The sequence below is a fragment of the Nothoprocta perdicaria genome, unplaced genomic scaffold (assembly GCF_003342845.1).
Source record: "Nothoprocta perdicaria isolate Ctin4 unplaced genomic scaffold, notPer1 scaffold_203, whole genome shotgun sequence".
In the NCBI taxonomy this organism is placed as follows: Eukaryota; Metazoa; Chordata; class Aves; order Tinamiformes; family Tinamidae; genus Nothoprocta; species Nothoprocta perdicaria.
Genome location: NW_020455239.1, coordinates 1,074,539 through 1,097,897, shown reverse-complemented (window position 1 = coordinate 1,097,897; position 23,359 = coordinate 1,074,539). Strand labels below are relative to the sequence as shown.

The following is a 23,359-nucleotide window of genomic DNA, read 5'->3' as shown; positions in this document are numbered from 1 at the left end:
CAGTTTTCCATGGATGAGACTTCCATATTTATTGTTCTTCCATGTGCATAGAAAATGGCAGTGGAGTTTCTTATGAAAGAGGCAGGGAATGGGAAATGTATAGATATACTGGATTGGACTTTGTGCTTTAGAATTACACTATTAATTTTAAAAAGTGTTTTTTTTTAGTTTATAACACTTCCTTGGATTTTATTTTTGTACGATGTTTCGTATGTGTTTTAAAATGACACACTGCATTACAAATGATGGCACTTTTAACCAATGTGGCATTTCCATATTTACACCAACAAAATAAATTTACAAGACGTAATAGCATACAATCTTGACATTTAGTAATAGCAATAAAACCAGGGCATCCATTTTATTTTTTTCTGTACAAACTATCAGAACAAGACTTTTATTCACATTAAAAAAATCAGCTTTAATTTGCTCTGACCTACACACTTTCAAAATTCATTTTAGTCAATTCTCAAACCTTTCATCACATCGCCCACACCCTCACCAGACTACAGGAGCTACTAGTAATTAATGCCTAACATCTAAACAGAGCAAAACCCCCATCCCTTCCAGTTTTTCTTACACCTTCCTCATAATTCCTTATTTAAAAAAAAAATACTCCTTTGTTCCTTCTTTTACTTCACTTTCACATTTCATCACCAAAACAGCAAATGAGGCCATTCCACTTCTTCTCAAGCAAGATGAGAAATAAACCTTTTTTATTATTATTATTCTTTAATGCTACACCCAGGAGTCAGGTGAACCTGGGTACTGTTCTGCTCTATAAGAAGATCGTCTGGTGGAGTAAAAGTCTACGTAATTTGTGGTTGATTTCAGTCCATATTGTGTTGTGTAATCTGAAGCAGCAGGAAAGTGAACTCGGTCATCGAAATACGGGTCTTCGTAGCTATGTGGGGATTGCAAATATAACCTGTATGCATCATAGTTTTTTCTGTTGGTATCCTCCTGACTGTAGTACAATTGCTGATGCTGTTGCAAAAAGGTGGGGAAAATAATTATTAAAAATAATTAGCAAAGAAAAGACTTGTTTCTCAAAACTCACCTTTTGTGGAACTGTGATGTATAATGTGTGCAAATGCAGCTGCACTGGCAACGTCAGGAGCAGAGGCGTCATCCTCTGTGAAACGTACCCCATGTTCAAATAAGAAACACCCCTAAGCCCCCTGCATGACACCTGCAGCGTTCACTGGGAACCTGGGAACTGTCTAGAAGTAGTATTTTTAAGGCATACATAGTACGGAATGTGAGTACTTCACCAGATTGGTTTTAGATATAGTCATGAATACACTAAAATAGTCACTGTAACTCCCCTGCGTGTGCAGGGGGTTGGACTGGATGACTTCTGGATGTCCCCTCCAACCCTGAGCATTCTATGATTCTATAAGAAGAAAACACACAGTCCATAGACCAGCAGTTGCTAATGTCCTTCTAAGAACAGTAATCCTCAGTAACATTAACTGTTACAGATAAACGCTGTAATAAGCTCTGATATTACAACATAGACTAAACTCCCTTAAATTCCACTGAAATAGCCCATGCTGAATCTTGTATCAGTATCAATTGAAAATAAAAATAAAATTTCAAAGTCACCTGTAGTCGTCTGTTTTGTTCTCTTGCTGGTGAGGAATAAGAACTGATGTAAATTGGTGAAGCTTTGCTGGAACCTGTGAGAAAATGTTTATGGCATCAACTTTATTGTTTTTTTACCACTCTTTTTGCCTTTACCCGTTGAAGTGACAGGCACCCAAGCAGGTAGGTGTCTCAGCAGAACAGTTTGGTCATGCAGGTGACAGTGTCAGCACCCCGGCTGTGCCCTGGGTGCTGCTGGCAGCGTGGCCGGCCCTGCCCCTGTGTCCTCAGCCGGTGCCCGGGGCCTCCGCGGTACCGCGCAGCCGGACGGGCTCCACGCACAGACCTTCACCCCTCGTCTAACAACTTTACAGGAAGAATTAGTCCATGAAAACTCTCAAACGCATCGGGGAGCCAAAAACGGAGTCCTAAAAGCTAAACCCATGGAAGCCTTTGCCATTATATTCGGTCACATTTATCTGCCTTACACAGCTTCTCATGCAATCTTTCTTTCCAAGCTAATGCAGTATTTTAGAAGTGTAATACAAAATACACAAAACCAAAACATACATAAAAGTTGCTTTATAAATAAGGTATCACACCTTTCCTTGAAAGTACTAGGGTTTTAACATAGCACTCATGGCTGTAAGGGCTGTTAGATTCCCTTGCAATCATATATCACCGTTAATAATCAGTAGCATGAACTTGGTCTTTAAATACACCAAGAAAATTCAGTCCCTCAGCAACAGTTAAAATTGAAGCTGGGAGGGGGTTTTGGAGGTGTTGCTGCAACAAGCAATTTGCTTCTTGTTCTCTGTCATCTCATGACTTAGGTCAACTGTAATGGAGGAAAGGTGAAAACAAGCATGAAGTCTTGGTACTTTCTTTTGTAGTGTTTATGAGTAACAGGATAATAAAATGACTTTCTGTAACAGTGTTAAATATGATTACATTTTCCAAATACCTCTTATCTCCTAATATGCAAACAAATCTCTTCCTATTCTGGTAATGTGTGCAATTTTAAAGAAAATAACACAATGAAGACAGATGAATACCCTGCTCTGTTCCAGGTGCAGTGAATATGAACAAAAATGGAAAACATTAAGCAACAGTAACAAGCCTGCCAAGGCAATCCAACTCTTTTGTTAGCTTAGACAAACCCTGCTTAACACAGGAGGAAAAAATTAATTTCTAGAAAGTTTGCTTCAACTGTTAATCAATGATGCCATCTCCTCTTAGCCCTGCTCCTTACATCACATCCCACATTAAGCAACAGTAACAAGCTGCTAATGCAACTGTCCATGTTGTGACTGCATTAATTCCACATCTGAGAAATATTTAGATATTCCAAATTGGTATCTTACCAGTATATATGTCTTTATGTGTAATGACGTCACCTTGGTTACTGTAGTACTGCATAGAAGGTTGCGTTCTATCATATTCCGAGCGGGGCTCTCTAATTCCTAATAAAGCCGGTGAGGAGGATGTGCTGCCAACTGAGGAAAGAAGAAAGATAATCAGTATAGACAATAAAAGCCTATAAAATTGTCAAACCTAACCTCTTTTTCCTCTCCGCTCCACTCTGTCTCCAAAGATTAGCAAATGATAGAGATGGCCACACTCATGTAATGCATAAAACCAGCATATACTTCTACCAAGATAAAGAACCTCAGAGACCAAAGCCAGCAAACAAGAAACCATCAAATTATCATTTCATATTTTTATGGCAAGTCACATCCACAACTTATAGCTGAGACCTTACCCATTTCGGTTTGTACATGACGTCCTGAGAACCTTATTTAGCATTCCAACAAAAATGTAAATGCTCACTTGTGTGTAATTAGAATACAATAGTCCTGCTGGCATTTATGATGTTACGCAGGTTATCCTTAAACACAGTTTGAAGATCTGTCGCTACGTGGCTGAGCGGAGCTGCGCACACGGGTGCTGTGTTTGTGGTTTGCAAGGGAGCCCTGGGGAGCTGGTGCTCTAGGGGGCTGGTAGCCCCTGTACAATCACTGCAGTGGATTACTTAGGTTTTATCCTTGCTGTGAACATATAAATCCGTTCTAATTGTAGGAAATTTTCACCAGTAAATTTTCACCAAGAACTCAACTGTTTCATTAGCTTAGACAAACTGCTTAACACAGGAGAAAAAATAATTTCTAGAAATTTTGCTTCAGTTGTTAATCAATAATATGTCTTCTATTAGCCCTGCTCCTTACGTCACATGCCACAGTTGTTCTTATGGGCAGCTAACACCGACAGCTATCCAGTGCCTGACAAAGAGCAGCCACTAAAGCCCACATGCCTTTTCCTCTGCCGCTCATCGGCGCCGCATGGAGCGGCCGCCGTGCCCGGGACACCTTCCTCGCCCCAAACTGCCAAGCTTCCCCTGTTGAAGCTCTTGGCTTCAACACTCTTGCTTATTTTGGTGAGATTTTGTTAGGTCTGCCTCTACATACATAGCTCAAGTGGTCCAAGACTGAAGTCTGCAGAGGTGATGCCCATGTGCACAATTTGGCACTGGGTGTAAAAGCAAAAGCTATTTCCAGTACCACATTCTGTGAGAATGACAAAGGTTTTTGGTAAGGGAAATCTCTGAGAATCCTCAACACTGAGGGTGGAACTAAGAGCAGCACAATGAGGTCGTGCAGAACAGGTAAAAACCAGGTGCAGAACAGAAAAGCCGGTTTGTGTGTTTGACTTACTAGCCTATTTTGGCTAGTAAGTATCACACTACCACATTACTAGACTGCAAAGTCTGTAGCTGCCTGTGCACACACGTGCTGTGAGGCCACCGTGCGCACAGCAGAGGCTGCTCGTCACCAAGGCCTGGCCTCCACACTGCACACCAGGCCTGGCCTCCACACTGGGCGTCCGGAGCATCTTGCTGCTGAAGACTCATCTCCCTGCCCCCAAGGTCGGGCTGCCCCTCGCCCCTAGGCAAGGACACCAGGGCTCTGCACACACAGCAGCTGCCTTCGCCTCACGTGAAACAGATTCACACATTCCAAGACTATCTGCATTTTGATTTGCACTGAGTAAATGAGGAGACAGGCCTTAAATTGCTTCTTATCCAAAATAAATGCTAATGTTGAGACACCCATGAATCCAGTGGGATTTGAAGCCTGCCAGAAGTATCAGTGAAGGTAACGCACTGTACACGAAACACAGTCTTATTCATACGTTTAAATCCAGTGGGGAGAAAGCAGGTTTTAGGCAGAGGAGTGACTAAACAGAGAGGATCAGAGTCCAAAAAGAGCCATGCCAGGGACCCCAAAGGAAGAGGCTCTTAGGTAAAACTCTGCAGTCTTTGACTGACCTGACTGTATGACAGGGGACATCTGTTGGTTCGTTGTCGATAAAGAAGGATGCGATTTGAATCTCTCTCGCTCTAGTGTGGACACTGGTGTAATGAAATGACTCTGATTCCATCCATCCTATGGAGCCACATGAAGAAAGAACACGGAAATAAATCATTAAAATAAATAAAAGGTATTTGCAACTGTTTTCATGAGGATGACAATTTTGTAATTTACCTTTTTATAAATGCTACGGAGGTCTCGGTATTGCCATAACGTATTCAGTACCTGGGCAGCTGCCTTGACCACTTTCAGTGAAGACCTAAGGATGCAAAGAATATTACAGGATTGCAAAGTATTCACCCTACTTAAAAAAGGGAGCATTTTATCCAAATTCACCTTTTTCAAATGAGTGTCCCCTCACTTGAGGCTCTGCTCTCAGTTCCGAGTGTCCCTGCAGGGCTGCACGGACCCAGCACAAGTCTGCACGGAGCAAGAGCTCTGCAGGGACCTGGTGCAGGTCTGCACACATCCAGAGCTCTGCACGGACCTGGTGCAGCTCTGCAAAGACCCGGTGCAGCACTGTTTGCCAGGCCGTGCGGCGTGGGCACAGTGACGCTGCGAGCGCCACATCTCCCTGTCAGTGCTTCTTCAGCACATCTGTTCCAGAAAATCCCTCTGGAGAGAGAAATGTCCACAACCTACCTACTGGGCATGCCTAGGCTCTCTAGGAGTGGTTGTGATAGACCCCCGCAAAGGTGCTCAGCTATGCTGACTTTTAAAAGCTCCAAGCATTTTATTAACGATAAACTCCAGGTTTGGTAGCTCCTGACCAATAGAGGCGGACTGCAAAAACATATTTTTTTCCACCCAAAAAGACATTTCCCATACTCCTAAAACCTCTGAAACCGAACAGATAACCCGTTTAGTGCTGATGAGGCTTGCTGCCTACTTGCCTGTCACCTCTTCCCTTGGTTATGTTCACCAGCTTTTCTATCCCGCCGGTGTCGGCGAGGGCTTTGGCGTTTTCCATGTTCTTGCTCGTGACCTCATGCAGGGCACAACAGATTGCAGCTACGGTCTCATCGGACAGCACACTGGGCCCGTTGCCTCCGGGAAGTCGATTCACCAGATCCCGCATGGCATATTTACCTTTAACAACAAAGAAAAATACATCTTCGTATTTAAGGCGTGCAGTTCTAGCACTCATCACAAAGTTGTATCCAAAAGCAGTAACAGGGAACATAGGAACACTTCCAAGGAGTCACATTTTACACAGAGGCAAACAAGATTAGATATCCATTTTTCAAATAAATTCTTTTTCTTCTCTCTTAAAAAAAAATGTGAGAAATGAATTGCATGTGTGTATTACAGCAGGATCGTTTGGAAATCAAAATTATTTGGAGGGAGAACATTACATTATTTCTAATGATTGAAAGGGTGAAGCATATTCCTGGGTTAATGTGGAAAGGTTAAAGAAATCCTTACAGTAGTTTGGAGGTTTTTAATTCAGCCATTCTGCTCACCTTGTTTGTCACCCACAAGAGATCAGATCTCATTTCTGTCAGATTTTAATTACTGACTGATGCACAGGAATAATCGTAATGCAAACAGAGGAAATTAACTGAAGTTAAGGTAAATATTTTTATTATGTTTAGGCTGTGTTGATAATGGTGTGATTATTAACTGATTTTGTGAGGACATGTATTTTATGTAACAGTGAATAATGAGTAAGCTTCACAAAAAGCTGTTAACCATCTATTTGCATTAGGTGCCCGAGGAAATCTTCTGCAAACAAGAGGAACTTTTTTATTCCTACTGGAAAATGGCCACTCGTACTGTGAATACACTGGGGCTCTGTCACTGCCCCTCTTTGAGCAAGATCATCAACAGATGTTTGCACATACCAATTTTTTTTGTTACTCTTATATTATAGAATTATATATACATTATTATTATTACATTATAGAGTCCCTGCCCTCTACTCTGAAATAACTTCATTTTCTTCCAAGTTCAGACCACCAAGCCCAATTATCCCGGCTCACACCAACTGTGCTGAAGTCACCTCAGATTGCTTACTGGCACAGGGGAGCTCAGGATTCAAACCTCAGGGGAGCTCAGGATTCAAACCTCAACTCAAAGCCTTTTGTGCAAAGGGGGTTTTGCAGGGGATCTGCAAAGCAAAACCCTCTCGGCTCTGGTGGGGAGCGGGAGAGAGGTGCCTTCCCCACCTCCCAGCTCCTGCCAGGAAAGGAAGATACGTCCTGAAAAGAAAGTGTCACCTGGGGGCTACCTGTGTGCTCGGTTGTCGCAGGGCACAACCGCTGACACCGCACATGCTTTGCACTAAAGTATGCTCTGAAAAGCCTCAGGAATAAATCAACTTTATATTTGTGTTTTTGAGAGCTATATTCTTATCTGCACAAACTGTTTTATATATTTATCACAGGAGTTTGAAACAGAACATCCTTTAACAAAATCAAACTTCCCTATTCCATGACACATGTTAGTAAGATTCATTCAGGCTGCATCAGGCTTGGCTGAGGTTGGGGCATGTTGACCACTGGTTGTAAAAGAGCTGGAGATTCTTGAGCAAGGAAGGACAAACATCTATTTTTTGAAACAGACTAGACAATAATATTAAAATACATGAAAGGAAAACAGTAAGTTTGTTTTTCTCTAGCGAGCACCACTGTTGATTATTCTCTTTTGATAATTCAACAATTCAGCAAAGACATGCATATACTGTTTATACTGCTCTACGCTGTTCTCTACTAGGAAGGGTTTCCTCCCCCTCTCACTATCTAGCACAGTTAAATAAAACATTTACTGGCGCACAGCAGAGCTGTCATATCCCCTTACAGCAGCAAGGAACCTGGAAGCCCTCTAGGCAGGTTACCACTTTGCTCCAAGGAAGCAGAGTTGCGTTTTCTATCACATTTTGTATCAATGGTTTCCTGTCTGGTTGAGTTTAGCTGAGGTGGCTTCACTCTGCTGTAAAGAGATTGCTATGCAAGATGGCTCAAGGCAAACCAAAAGACAACATTACTCTGAAAAGCTACTGCTGTCAAAAAGATTAATTTTTGTGACACAAGGGACATGGAATAGTAAAATCATTTATGCTGTTTCTCTTGGTAGACTCTCCTCCTGGTGTTTGTTCAGTATAAGGCCTGAAGTGCCAGTAACCCTGCTTGCTGCAGCACAGCTCTCTACTTACCAATAAGCTCCTTGTTACGAACATCCAGTGCCATGTTCCTTAGGGCAGTGGCCACCGAAGAAACGACTCTATCGTTATCCATTCTCAGCAGCTCCACGAGGATTGGCAGTCCCTTTTCCTTCCTCACAGCAGCTCGAATGTATGCTGCAAACTGCAATAAAGCTATGGTCACCTGCAGACCTGCTACAACGGCCCAGCTGATACCATCTCCCATTCTTGTTCTATTTTAGGGAGGGCATTTTCCAAAGAAAGGACACTAAGTTAAACACATATCTTTTCTATTATCATGGAAGGTTGGTTCTTTCCTGTTCTTGGCTTATTCCTAATACAGAACAATTTTTTTTTTTAAGTGAGCTAATAGGCTAAAACCTTAAAGATGACATAACATTGCATATTATATATTTGTATTTGGACTGATCTTGCTTCAGCAGCACCTTCCCATCTAAACTGACAGCGGGATTCTTTTTAATGTGCACTGCAAGAAAGATTTCACCAATGCCAAGGCCAGTTTCCACAGTGCCGTCTTGCCTATCTTCTTTGCTTTTGCCTTGCACCAAGGAAGCACTATTTTTGCAACGCGTAAGTAGTAGTGACACATGCTGGAGAGAAACGAGTTTATGCAGAAGAGAAAATTACTATGTTTCCTCCTGAACGCATCCCAGTATCTGTTTAAAAGCAATCAAGTAAAGTGACAAGCACAGGAGGGGTGACGGGAAGCAAGACGCCCCGCGTTGAGGAGCTTTTGCAGCGCTACCTTCCAGTTGCCTGCAGAGAGATTCTGCAGGGATCCCGCGGAGCCCTCCAGAGTCGCTGGGTTGGAGCTTTCTGCCAGCAGCGTCAGGTAGGGTTTTACTACAGACGGGTGCCACAGCATTTCCACCCCTTTAGGAGACTTGGAAAATCCTGGTATAGGGCCAACTCCATCCCACTGTGAAAGGAACACATACTTGTGAGTACAGAAACCTTCTATTTTTGTTTTGTTTTTGTCTAAGCCATATGCTTTTGTTTTGGCTAAACTACAGCTGATATAGCTGGGGAAAAAAAAAAAAAAAAAAAAAGTCAAACCTGATCCTCCTGTGAAGCTTTTTTTTTCTTCTTCTTCTTTTTCCCCCAGCAACTGGGCTCTGAGTCTTTGCTGGGTGACTCCTTTCCCAACAAGTCATCCAGCTCGCTGATGCCCAGCAGACGCGCCTGAGGCACCTCCAGCTCCAAGCGGTAGGAGAGGTTTCTCAGGGTACACACGCAGTTTTCCACTGTCTGGAGGCAAAGAAAAAGGATGTTTGGAATTAGCTGCTTTGTCACATAGTGATGCTGCAAACCAAACAAATTAAGCAGAGAGAAATCTTGTATTTGGGGTACAAGCACCAATTTCTAATTCTGGGCCTTGGGCACTGCTACTTCAGCTTCTTTAGGAAAATGGAAATGCTTCTGCTGATAACCCCAGATATGAAAATATTGCTAAATGTAATCTCTGCTGTAGTGAATATTTCTGGTATTTAGAATACAAAAATAGCATGAGTGCTTTTCATTATTATTTTATCAAGGAATTAATACTTCAAAACTGCCAAAATGTTGTGCACAGAACCAGTTAATTTGAATTGTGCAACAGAATTTGACTGCACATGAGTAACTTCAGGCTGGGAGAGAACCAGTCAAGCTAAGCACATGGCAGCCCTAAATTACACTATGCAATCCCCCAAAGATCTTATTGGACATATAGCTTGGTGCGAGAAATCACGTAGAGTGTGCACGCACCTTGCTGTCATAATCTGACGTGTTCACACATGTATGGATCACATAGAGCAGTGAATCAACCAGCCCTTCGCAGGACCTCATTTGCTTCCGGGCTTCTTCACCTGCAGAGCTCAGGTTCCTGAGGATCAAAAGGAGTGGGAATGTAAACGACTGCACAGTGCGCTCAGCAGTGCACATACGTACCAGGTGTCTGCAGAAGTCTCTCACACAGCTGTTTGACTTGAGCAGTTAGAAGAAAACGCACTTGGACTCGGAGCAACAACCGTCTCCCACCCACCACACTCTTCACAGAAGAGACTCTAATTGCCACTAACTTCGAGCCAGAAGTGTCCCACTGACAAAGCCAACTGTGAGCACAAAGCTCTCCCTGCTGCCCTTCCCACTGCAAGCTCTTTCAGCAGGCCTGACACAACTCTCCAGTCTGCATAAGAGCGCCCTGGGCTTGTCCGTGTTACAGACACCCTTTGTGGCCTCCTGTATCACCCAGTAAGTTCAGTGGTCTGCTCGGTGGTCGCTAATGCTGGCAAGAGTGCTACACAGACAGACACACGGACAAATGCAGGCACTTGCGGGGCAGGAAAAGGCTGCAGTGTGTGGAAGAACAAGGGGAGGCAGCGGGGACGGGATGCATGGGGCCTGCAGAGCTCCTGCCTGCACCCAAGCCCAGGCGAGAAACAGCCCCGCAAGCAGAACAGAGGAGCCACTTAGGGAAACGCTCTGGTGTTTAGAAATGCCACCAGCGAGTAAAAAGCCATTCTGTTCCATGTATCTAAGCACAGTGAACACACTCTGACATTTAATGGACCACAATTCGAAATCTAGTGAATTAAAATAAGCAAACCTACAAATACACAGAAATTGTTCATAAACTGTTCTGTGTCCTTGAATTTTCTTTTTTGATTTTTCTAATTTTGCATTTTATTATTTTGAAGAATACTTTTTTATGTTTTTGCTGTTTGTTAAATTCATGAAAGAAATAGCCAAACATTTCACTGCTGATATACCTACATATACATACATAGCTTTTAAAAATATATACAGCAATAAAGAATCACCAAATGCTCAGGTCTTTGTCCAAGCAATTTTCATGATCCTGTGGTGTTCTGTATTCGTACAAACCACAGTAAGTTAATGCCATAATAGTTAACATCTTCCAGTGTGTAACTTGGTATTTCTCGCTTTCTTTTAATATAGTGAAACTTGCCTGTGTGGAAGAACTAACTGTTACAGGCTTTAACAGTGATTTTGTTTTAAAGTTGTCCAATAAGAAGCAGCTGCTGAATAGCCCGGTTCCCCTGCAAATCGGGGCCTCTGTGACAGCCTGTTACCTGAGGCATCCGGTGGTGTTGCGCAGAACCAGCGACGTCTGGAACTTCATTTTATGGTCGTCGTCAAAGGAGGAGCTGTTCCAGCCGGAGTGGGGCACGATGACGGTGCTGGTCAGTGTGGACAGCGCGTCCCTGATGATGGTCATCTTCACAGCGTCGCAGGAGGACAGGTTCCAGAGGACGCCTGCGGAAGGAGGGAGCGTCGCGGCCGTGCCACCAGCACCCACAGTGCTGGCAGCCCGGCACACACAGAGCTAGCCGTGCCCAGCCAGGAAACACAGCCCCTGAGGACGCCAGCACAGCCCTTCACACAACACAGCACTGATCAATGCACGGCCAGCAGAGCTGCCATCGGAAGATTCACTTTACAGACTTGAAATCCTATTTTGTAAACTCCAGGTTGCAGTTTATTCAACAGCTCTCAGCCGGGCTGCCTGGCTGAGGCGCAAAGCCTTCAATGAAAGAGGTGCAATAATAATGAGAACAAACACAGCAGCAGATCAACAGCTGCTTCCTCCCACACTGAGAAGGGAAGCCTGCATATTAGTGAGCAAATAAGCTCCTCTCTTCCTCAAGGAAAACTATCCAACAGAAACACGTACTGGTTGACAGGGGAATTTCCTTCCTCCCTTGCTTGAACAGCGGCTCGTTCTGCTCCTGGACAGCAAGGGGAAGCCACAGGAGACCGGACGGATATTCCCTACAAGTGCTCAGACTCGTCTCAGTTTGCAGAACACCCTTCCATGCTCCTGAAACCTCTGCTACTCATGCCTAACGTCTATGCTTTTCTTAGATATCTGAACACAGGAGGCTCATACTGACAACCTTAGAGTGAGATCTTAGTTTTCTGCCTGGCGGCTCCACTGCTCCAATGCATGGGCGAATGCAGGTCCTGCTGCAGAGCACACGTGCAAAGTGCTGAACACCCCACAGAAATGGCTGCGCGATACGGCAGCCCCCAGCCCCACAGCCCTCCCTGCCCAACTGTGTCCTGGGCGTGCAGCCCATCTTGGTACAAATGTGTGCACGTTTCCAAGCCTGCCTGCGCCCTCAATACTCCTCATCTGTCCAGATGATCATACTCATCCTGGTCTTCCCAGAGTTCCTGTTCCCAACACATGCGGATGGAAACCTGTGGCTAATCCTGAGTTGCTCTCCTGGTTGTCAAACCACAGCTCCCGGAGTTTGGACTCTGGGAAAGGGGAGCGGGACGGAGGCTCCCGGAGGCCGTCACTCCCATCAGGCAGAGGCAGCTTCGTCGCCTGGCACCTGCTCTGCCGGAGCCGACAACTCCCGTGTCCCACTCCATGTCCAAGAGGAACCGTCCCCATGGGCTCAGCAACTCTCCCGTCCTTAGACAGCTCTGCCATTGTTCCATTTTCTGTGCATGCTCGCAGGTGATTTTTGCTCAATCTTTTCTCCAAAATTTCTTCTTGTGCCCATGGTCTGGTTACCTTTTCGAACACCTATTTTGCAGAACATTTCTTCTGTGAAAACTGCACATTTCATTCCAATGCTTCAACATATTGCAAGATACTGCATTAATTTATAAAAGCAGACCATGTCCTTCACAGTCCCACAGTCCTGAAGAACTACAGATGAGAAATCTACTGCAGAGGATACTTCACATGTCAAAATGTGAGTGATAACTGAGGCTAAACTTTAATACTATCATACAGACACTTTGAGAGACATGGAAAGAAGTCTTTATGACCTTTCTCTCCAGTTCCTGTAAAAGAAGACTTCCAGAAAGATGGGCCACTGATAAATAAACCAGGAAAAAGGGAAAAGAAGTCTCTATGATGAGCTGGAAGAACACTATGAAAAATTGGAGAGATCTTCATAATTTGCTCGGGGCTTCCAAGTTTGAACTGCATCACATCAGCACGCTCAAAACAAGCTAAGGTTTACTTATTTCCTTATGTTTAAGAGCTTGATTACATACAGCTATTTCAATACCCATGCAATTTCATACCCTAGATATCTCCTGCGACTGTATGCTCTCACTAAAGAGAAATCCTTCACGGAAACTTAATGGTGAGAAATCCAAACGCTTCTTTGGCCAATGGTATCCCACTTCTGAGACCCAAATTCATACTGTTTGTGACTCATTCTAGAAATTAATCCCGACTAAACTCGCCTCCCCATTTGTTGTTAAAGCAAGTTACATAAGAGAATAAATTCTGCATCAAGACTCGGAGTGCTATTAGATATTAAATCGTGTCGTTACGTAACGCGGGAGCAAAGAGCTTACCCGATCTGCTGAGCTCACCCCGAGCCGTCCCCGTCCGCCTCCCACTGCCGCCCACCTGCGCGCAAAGGCGGCTGCCGTTTGGGGAGCTGCCTTCCAAATGGGAAAGGCAGCAAGGAGCCGTACCGAGGGACTGCACCAGCAACATGCGAGCGGCCCCAGGGTCGCCCATGGCTTCGTGTGTCATTGAAGGAGGGACGCCTCGCTCTTCCTCATTCAGAGAGAGGCATCTGCGTGTTCCTGAACCTCCTGCCCGAAACACAAAGCGGCAGCGGCACCGCAGGCTGCGCCGCTCCGAGCCCAGGCGCCCACCGGAGAGGGCCCGCAGTGCTGGTCCAGCCCAGAGAGGGATCCGGCGCAGAGAGGGATCCGGCGCAGGCTGCTCGGCACAGGGAGGGCAGGCGCCACCGCTTGGGCCTTCCCACCCACCCTCGTGCCTCAGGATAAAATACAGCACTCATATCAAGCTACGCAAACAATATTGATGAACCAGAATATGTTTTTCTCTAAACTGGCTGAATAAGGATAGAAGAAAAATTAAAGGAGGTAGAGGATGAAGAAAGTACAATAAAAATGCTCAATACGTTATTCAGAGCTATAATTAAAAGGCTTTGAGACACACCTTCTACAAGATCAGGCACCAACAAAATCAATAAAAAGATCTAAATAGCTTTAACAAAAGATAACTAAAGGAAAATGTATAGGTTCATGTAGTAGATCTTTCCTTTCTTTAGCAGATTTTAGGTTCTACATGGAGTCCTAGCCGGGGCAGGCGAGTCCTCTCACAGAGGCAGCACAAGTCACTCACTGATGTATTTTAAGACCACTCTCCTCTTTCCAATTCTGTTCTGAGGTAACTCTTTAGAATTAAAATAACATCACAAATTTGACACTAGACATGGGATAACCCAAGGTCCTTCCAAATAGACTTGCAAGGACACAACCGCCTCGCAAGGCCCTGCACCACGACTCATCTGCCAGCTCCCCGGCACTGATCTTGAAGGTCTTTTCCAACCACAGTGGTTGCATGACTCTATGATGCTGGCAGAAAGCAGATGATCAGGATCCACCTAGAGTCTTCGAGCTGTCCTAGGGCCTGGTAATTAGACAGAATATGCAACCAAGGACAGGACGAGCCAGTGGCAGCTGATGCAAGTGGGTGCAGCCCTGCAGACAGGCAGCATAGCCCTCCAAGCACAACACCATGACTTGCACCTCATCCATATTTCTAATTTGCTAGATCGAAAGTTGTGGCACCGAGACAAAAACTCATAAATGATGCAGGTCCCATCCTTGAACATCGCCAGGTAAAGCCAAATAACCTTCATGATTCAATGTAAACTCTGGTCTAGCAACAAAGAAAACAGGATTGCCTGTAAGATTTCTTTGTGAAGCTGTCTTTACGTATGGGTGCCTAAGAAGAGCAGAGATCAACCAGGCTAAAGACACCAGCATATAAAACAGTGCATCAAACAGTCCAGAAGAACGGCTTCCTCCTGCAGGTTCAGTCAGCTTTTCATCCTAAAGGTCCTAGATCTGTCTCTAAGATGTGAGTCAAGTTCTTCAAGTAAAACTTAGTATTGTAAATTTGATTACAACTGACCATGCTCATCCCTAATTTAAAAGGCATTTACAAAGCACGTGAAATTCCCACAAACTGGAATGGAGCAGAAATAGAGACACCCAGAACTTGACAGCTGGTAAAAATGGGTGATTTGGAAACCTTATTTTTAAAAACAAAACTCAATGTTGTTGCATTTAGTGATGTCAATTGTTTTTATCAAATTCCAATGCCAGCAGACAGGTCACAGAAGCCCCCAAAGCAATGGATTTCTCAAAATCTTCTGTAAGGTACTCTCAACTGGAGAGGAATTATTTATGAAGAGCTGTTCTTTCAACACACCAAAAAATAACAGTCTGTTTTTATATGCTCCTTGCTGTGCATAGTGCACATAAAATCACTCAAGAGCAACATATTCAAACATTCAAGCTGATGGCCTGCTCTATAATTAAAAAAATATATTTAAAACTCCACTGAATCACTTGCAGATTAATAAATGCAGTAGGCTTTATCTCTTATAATAAGGTAGGGAAAAGACTGGAATTATAATAGCATAAATGTAGGGCTGTAATTTATTGACTCTACAAAAGGCAGCATCAGCTGAAAACTAATAGTGAAGTCGATAAGTATGAAATTCCACTGACCTTTTTCCTGCCTTTATGTTGTCAGGTACATGGAATGCAGAAAATGATATATGATAATATATATATATATAAATATATATATATATATATATATATAAAAAAAAAAATATATATAAATTATATAAAATTAAAAAAACACAAAAATCAATAGTTTGCTAACTGGAATTGCTCAAATTAAGAACAATTTTGCTGTGACAGATGTAACTTACTTAGGAAAGAGAAGGTTCAGTTTTAGTTGTTTTCCTAAAAGTCCTGGCCTGTGACAGCATTGCTACCTGACTGGAAAGGCTGGGTCAGAGCTTTGGCTCTGTACTGGGAACAGTTTATGACTCATCTCTGCTGGTGAAGATCTGAGTGAAACCAAAAAAACACCTCTATGGAGGTAGCTTCTGACCCACTTTCACTGCAAGACATGCGCTCTTGACGCGCACCAGCACTGCGCAGAACTGAACACACCACAGGGCTGTTTGCCCAGGTCTCCTCGTAGCAGACTCAGCTATGAGCAGTGCCCCCGTGCTAGGAACGCGCATATCCCGACCTGGCACCCCACAGAGCTGCACGAGCCCTGCGAGACACAAGCTCCTCGAAAGCACAGGCTGGTTTCAGGCTGCTGAAAAGCATGGATGTGCCCAGGCAGACCTGCCCAGCCCTGCAACTCACCGGCTTTCCAAAACTCTGACAGTTAGTTATTCAGGGCACGTTCCCAAGTCGTTGGCGAGGCTAAAAGCTTGCTTTTGACTAAATCATCTCTGTCTTCATAAATCTTATATAAATCTATTCATGCGAAAAACATCTATGTAGATGGCAAGAAGTTTGCTATTCCTATTTTACTTGATAAAGTAATTTTGCATTTTAAAGTAAACTAGATGGAGATTTCACATGCAGTGATGCTAGATATACCTGTTTTCTTTAAAACGCAACGGATATCCACTAATTGATGCTGTTAATGAGGAAGATATAATTTATTTACTAAGGAAGAAGCCCTTTCCTCAGGAAAAGAAAATGTATATTTGCCTCATTAATATATATTAGATATTCCATATGATATGAAAAATTATGGATAAGCTGAAATACTGATGAACAATGTTAATTTTAAACTAGAAATCAGGCACACAGTGTTTCCAGTGATGCACATTTATATTAATTTTTCTTTTATAAGGTTATCTTATATTTGGAATGTACAATAAAACTGGGGATGGAGGGGGGGCATTGTTAGTTTTAATTCTGCTCCAGGTAGAATCTTTTAAATCAATAAATAATTCTATCTTCTCCACTTCTTTCTTTATCTTGGTATTTATAGAAGGGGTTTAAAAATCTCTGCCAGAAAGGTGCTGTGGGTTTGCCTACAGTGTTCAGCATTTGTCCGACTCTGTTCTAACAGAAGTCAATTTCACTGACTTAAGTAGAATAGAATTAGGTCAAAACTTACCATTTTGCTGTACTTGGTATAAAAAAGGATCGTGCAATATCTGTGTGTTAAAAATCAGGGAGACTTTTTCTGAAGTAGTCCCCTTCATTATAAGTCAAATGGATTACCTATTTATTTGAAAATTATTTTTGCTTACAGATCAGATGCTGTGTATTTATTGAAAGATAACAGTGCGCTTTTTATTAATAAATAGTAACTGTATAGTCTATAAGGAAAAAAAAAAGAATTTGGCTTTATCTGTGGAACTATCCCTTACATTTTAAAAGCCCAAGTAATCCAGACACATCAAACATGAATTTTGTAGAGCAGACAAAGCAGCTAATGTGCAATTCTACTTTTAAATATTCCATTTACATAACTATTCTTAAGGAAATAACTGGATGCTAGTACAGAAAACCAAGATGTAGAGATAGCACAAGTTATCTTAACATTAGCTTATGTGGAAAACATTTAGGGAGAAAAGGCCTCCATGTGAATTTAAAGTGATATGCTCTGCATATATTCTGTACAGAATTTTCTCTACTTAATGTACTTGCAAAGTGACTAGGCTAAGGTACACATCCCATGCCAAGGTATTTCTTTGTTTAGAAAAGCTATTAAGATATTTTATTGTCAGTTCATGCACAATAGCTTGATATTAAACAGATTTAAAAGAAAATATGAAACTAAACTGAATGAGAAAGCTATCAAAACTTGAAACTTTTCTGAAAGAGTGAAAACTTGCTTTTTTCTCTTCTCTCATATTTTTCTAGACCCTGACCTACATAGACACAACCCTCCCATGGTAAGAGAGAGACAAGTAGCTGTGTCAGAACATATCTAAAACTAACAAAACCAACTGGTTTCCATGAAAATGGAGCTCCTTCATATGGTGTAACTGGAAATCATTGATTATCTCTGCCCTTTCAGTCTGCACCAAGGCCCAAGTAGGTCCACGGGCTACAGACTATCTTATGATCAAGAGATGCGAGGTGCGTGCAGTCAGGCAGAGGCTGGAAATACAGGGGCCTCTGTAATTTGAATTCCTGAAGCTGTCTGCCTCTGCCTTACGATATACATCCAATAGTCTGAGTTCATCTTTGAATTCTGCAAGACTTTATTTAAAACTTGCTAGAAGATTTTTGTTTTTTTTTAAATCAATAACAAGACTGATGCTAAGAGCCTATAAAGCAATACTGATCCAAGCAATACTGGGGCTGCATGATGGAGTCATGCTAGACCAAAATTTATCCCAAGTGTAATTACTCTGTTTCACCTATTCTAGTGAATCTATATTTATATGCCAATATCTTAAATGCCAGTAATCAAAATAAATAATTTGTACTTCAAAAAATTAATGCACACATAAACTTCCAGACAGTATGCTCCAATTCCACTCACTCATCAGCTGTTTCAAAATTTTGTCCAGAACAGAAAAATTATATTACAATTCTGCACCACTTCTTTTCTCTACAAAACGTACCTGTTACGAGCTCTTTTATTTCTGCATCCATAGTTTTTCTCAGCAGTCGCAAAAGGGCAGGTATCCCCCCGACGTTCTTCATGGCGACCTTGTTCTCGTCGGTAGACTTCCCGTAGACGAGGTTCCTGAGCGCCCCGCATGCATTCTTCTGCACCTCCAGCACCCTGTGATCCAGCAGGTCCACCAGGTGCTTGATTCCTCCCAGCCGACACACCTGCAACACAGACCCACGGCAACATCAGCTCCTATGCACTCACACATAGCACTCTACAGATTTCACAGGCCCCTTTCTATAGAGAATGATAGCAGGCCTTTATCTTCACTGTAGATAAGCTAAGAGACTATAAGTGAAGGTGTAATTTATGGCTGTAGGGAAAAATCCTTTACTATTTTGGAAAACTTCATACCATTTTTGGATGTTCCTTTCCTATTCCACCCTGTACAATAACTTGTTTAGCAAGTCAGAACACTATTAACTCAAACAACACCTAAAGTTTTTATGTTTTTTTTAGCTGAAGAAGTTCACTGTCTTTTACTGAGCATAACAGGAAGCGTAACAAAGTGAAAACAACACTGAGACCTAGGGAGAGCTACTGAGCAGATGGGAGAGCTGATGTTTTGAAAAGCAAAATCTCTTTTACACTCTTGGAAACTGGTACTGGGGACCAAACTGACCGGTATCTTCATATACCCATAAAATAAGGAAAATAAGGTTTCTATCAAGTGTATACATGCTTTTAACCTGTCAAATCAGCCAGTAGAGAGAATAATAGAAATAAAGTGAAAGGCTAGGGACTTGGAAATTTTTTAGACTTCTATTTAAATGAGTAGATTTTTCAAAAGAAAATCTTAAACTTATTATTAAAAAACACAGTTTTACTACTGCTGGATTATATTGCATTTAATAATTTACATGAGGTTTTACATTTCAAATTACCTCAGTTACTAACAAACAGAAATTTGGTGTGTTCACACACCTACATTGTCACCAAGCACATGTGTACAAAGCGCAGCGCTGCTCTATCATTCACAGCCAGTGCTATGATTGCAACCAAATGCTGGAGCCTTTTCTGGGGGCATTTAGTAGACTGACAGCTACTACATGGAAGGATTCCTGCAGCTAGGAAGCTGCTTGTACTATGAAAATTTATTTGAAACATAGTATTTATTTGAAACAGACTATATTGAAAGCACACATGGCAGGATGTTTATTCCTTCTTAAGACAAATAATTCTTATTTCTACATTATTAAGTGAAGCCAGAAATGACTATTCATAGTTTTCAGTTAAATCTCCCTCTTATATGTCAACACAACAGCACATCAGACATTACACCTATTTTACACACTATTTAAGGAAAAGCAGATTTAGGTAGATATTCTTCACTTCCCAATGTAATTTATTCTTTCTATGTAATTTTGAAGGCAATTTAAATGGCAAAGATGGGTTTCTCACAGGTAAGCAGTTTCTCATGCTTCCTCCAGGTTCTAGCAATGCAAGCACTCTGCTAGGCTTGTAATACCCTTAATAGTCTAAGAAATTAATCTGCTCTTTACCACAGCAATAAGGTAATATATCTAAAAAATGAATAAAAATACAACATTAAAGGAGTATTCAAATAGAGCTTTAATGATCTTGGCAATAGAGCCATTATGATCCCTCCCTATCCCAAGCAGTGGGTCTGACTAAAGGGAGGTCACTGGTCAGGAACTGCGGCCTCCCTCTCGACACCAAGGGCGCTCGGCTCCAGAGAGCACCCGTCTCCACAGGGCACCCGTCTCCAGACACGCTATTGCCCATCCACCACTGTAACTCAAGGGCAGCTTCTTCATTAAGGGCTGGATGTTGGCTCACCAGGGAACAGGGGGATCTTTGCTTTGCTTTTCCAACAGTACTGAAACATCCTCTCCCAGCAAACAGGACAACTGCCTTCTTTCTGTCCTAACATTACCAAAAATTCTAAAATCTGATTAATTCCAGACAAGAAAAATAATGGTATCACTATGTGAATCTTTTCTTTTCAAAATTCCACGGAATCCTAAGCAGGAAGGTAGCTACATGTGCATCTTCCTCTCAGGTTAATGTGATGTATCTAATCTTCTAAATCCCATGCCATTATTTTTGCTAGATAAGTTTTAAGAGCTTAATATCTGATGTATTATATCTAGAATACCTTCTGCCTGAACTGATATATATATAATATTATATACATATATTCAAATATAATATTATATATTTTATATATATATATAATATATATATTTAAATAATTTCATAATTTACAAAAATCCTACAATAAGGAAACCTGGAAGAACTACTGCCAAAAGCACAATATTTCAGAGCACATGCAGATAAATAATATCCCAGGAATTCCTAAAGGCGCCATCACAATATGGCCAGAGGATCAAAGAGCTGGGCAGCCCCAATCCCCAAAGGTGGTCGGAGCGGCTGCGCTGCGTCCCAGTCAGCTCCCCGCTGCTCGTGGATCGCGGCTCTCCTGTGCGCAGCGGGGCAGCCGGGTGGGCAGCCGGCTGAGCAGCCGCAGCACCGCTGGCAGCTGCAGGCTCCGCATGGGCCGGTTTGGGGACAAGCGCCCGGCCACGGAGCCAGGGAAGCGGCTGAAGGGATCAAAGGGGAAGCGCAAGGTCTCCCTTCAGCAAGTGGGGGTTGTTTGGCTGGGTGAGCAACATTCTTACAGCACTGCTATCAGTATTTCATTAATATAAATTATATTTGTGTTCACCATGAAAATAATAGCTAAAACACGCATGGGATATGAGTGGGAAAGCAAACTTCTTCCTATCAATAGCTTACAGCTGCTCTGTGGAAGAAGCAGCTCTTCAAATTTAGACAAGTGCTAGATGATATTTTAACAAGAAGCTGCGTTTTCACTCAGATGCACCTCTCCCCTATAATGAACTGAAATTAATACTGTCCTCTGTGTATTTCCAGGATTGTGATTTCTTTTTTTTACTTGACAATTCACTTACTCCCTATAAGGCGTTAAAATATCTTCGTCAAAAATAGAGGAAACCTTCAAGAACTGTCACTTCTCCAAGAATGATTGCTTCTCTTAGACTGCAGCCACCACCACACTGCACACAGAGACTTCAGTTCACCCACACTTCCACAGTTCTGCTAGACTGCACCACCCAAATGTCAAAGAGCTTCACATAACCTGCATCTGCTACACAGAGCCTTACGAGGGTCTGTGAGAAGATCTTCATGCACATATGAAGATGTATATTATATATATGTGCATATATTTACACACACCTACATATGACAACATTAACGTGTATCCAGTACAACCAGACACATGAAAGGGTCCAGGAGACTGTGCTACAACGAAAAGATGAAAACCCAGGCCAAAGGTGCGGCTGTTCCCTGAGCCGGGCGGGCAGCTGCCCCGGTGGGGCAGCAGCGGTGCCTACCTCCGTCTTCACCTTGTTGTCCCCGAAGCAGAGGTGCTGCAGGTAGGCGGCAGCGTTGGCCTGCACCGAGGGGAACTGGTGCTGCAGCATGTGAATGACCTCGGGCAGCTCTGGGTCTCGCCACGCAAACTCCCTTCAGCGGGAAGGCAAGCACAGGCATTAGCTAGAAACATGCATTCATTTACCAGGCAGAATTACAACAGCGCCTTAAGTGCTTTTCATCAATTTTGCTTTTGTTCTGGAGGACCAGGGCTAGGAGGAAAAACAGGTATGTCAGAGCAGTAATGAGTCACTCCCATCTTATTCTTCTCATTGGGAAAGAGTGCTTTATATCCTACATGCCTCAGTTGGTTATGTTGGCCATACAAGCAAATGTACACACTAAAATTACACCAACTGAAACCCTGCAGCCCATAAACATCCCCCAGCACTTCAACACAGAGTACCAAATGTGTTTTTTCCTAAGCTCTATACATTTAACAACACTGCTCAGGTGCATCACGCGTAAAGTATATTGCCCTCCATACTCAATGCTCTTCCTCATCTGCAGTCAATTATACTTGAAAGAAAGCTATGGATGTCTTCATTAGGAACAGATCCACATAGTTTGCATAATCTGAGTTACTCAGGGATTGCAAACATAATTCCAGTTTCATCAGATGTGCTTTACTTAACAAGCCATTTTATTTATGCAGACAAATTTGGAAAAGGCATTAAGCACATCAGGGTCGCATTCATACCCAACTGGGTTAGAAATGTATCCACTAATATTTGTTGGACCAGCTTCTTCTCGGAAGGGAAGTAGAAAAAAATCATAGTGTATTAGATTTCCTGTTCTTGGAACAGCTGCTCTGAACTTGCCTGGAGTTTCAAGAGCAATGGGGTCTGGGGGTGTTCGAAGGGCAGCAATGGCCAGGCCAGCTGGGTCCCCAAGGCTCCCCTCAAGGCCACTGGAAAGGGGACGTTACTGAGGAGCCTGCTCTGCACCAGAGCCATGTAGGGGCTTATGTCTCCCTGCTGAGAGCAGCAAGATCCTGGGCACAACGGCCTCTCCAGCAATAAAGATTCTCGGAATGCTCTGCAGCCTTGCGACAGAGTGATGCTGTCCTGGGCTCGGAACACGGCGAGACAGGAGAACCAGAAACTGGAAAGGACCAAAGAAAACTGCTTCCTCATGAAACCACAACATCAGGAAGTCACCGCCGACAGACAGCAAGTCGGGATTTCTTAACAGTTCTGTGCACCCTGCAATCAGTGAGCAACCTTCATGCAGTTTTTTGTGAGCCAGAACAAATTGGCAGCAACATGCAAAGGGCAAGTAGCAGAGGCAGGACTATCAATCTCACTGAGATGAACCAACAGAGGAATTAAATGGGATTAATCCCGT

At 42.9% G+C, this 23,359-nt stretch overlaps 1 protein-coding gene across 2 annotated transcripts in view; it reads right to left on the bottom strand.

Moving 5' to 3' along the window:
* Positions 1-260: 260 nt before the first annotated feature.
* Positions 261-23,359, bottom strand: part of PKP4 (plakophilin 4) — a 55,479-nt gene continuing 32,380 nt past the window's right edge. For both annotated transcript variants that reach the window (XM_026038156.1, XM_026038158.1), the window contains exons 9-21: positions 21,973-22,101; positions 18,540-18,753; positions 11,193-11,376; positions 9,865-9,982; positions 9,175-9,366; positions 8,864-9,037; positions 8,110-8,260; positions 5,849-6,044; positions 5,130-5,214; positions 4,913-5,030; positions 2,952-3,083; positions 1,609-1,682; positions 261-987 (exon numbers count right to left, since the gene is read on the bottom strand). In XM_026038156.1, the coding sequence (XP_025893941.1) occupies positions 739-987; positions 1,609-1,682; positions 2,952-3,083; positions 4,913-5,030; positions 5,130-5,214; positions 5,849-6,044; positions 8,110-8,260; positions 8,864-9,037; positions 9,175-9,366; positions 9,865-9,982; positions 11,193-11,376; positions 18,540-18,753; positions 21,973-22,101 (2,016 nt within the window). In that variant the 3' untranslated portion in view covers positions 261-738. The remainder of the gene's footprint in view (positions 988-1,608; positions 1,683-2,951; positions 3,084-4,912; positions 5,031-5,129; positions 5,215-5,848; positions 6,045-8,109; positions 8,261-8,863; positions 9,038-9,174; positions 9,367-9,864; positions 9,983-11,192; positions 11,377-18,539; positions 18,754-21,972; positions 22,102-23,359) is intronic.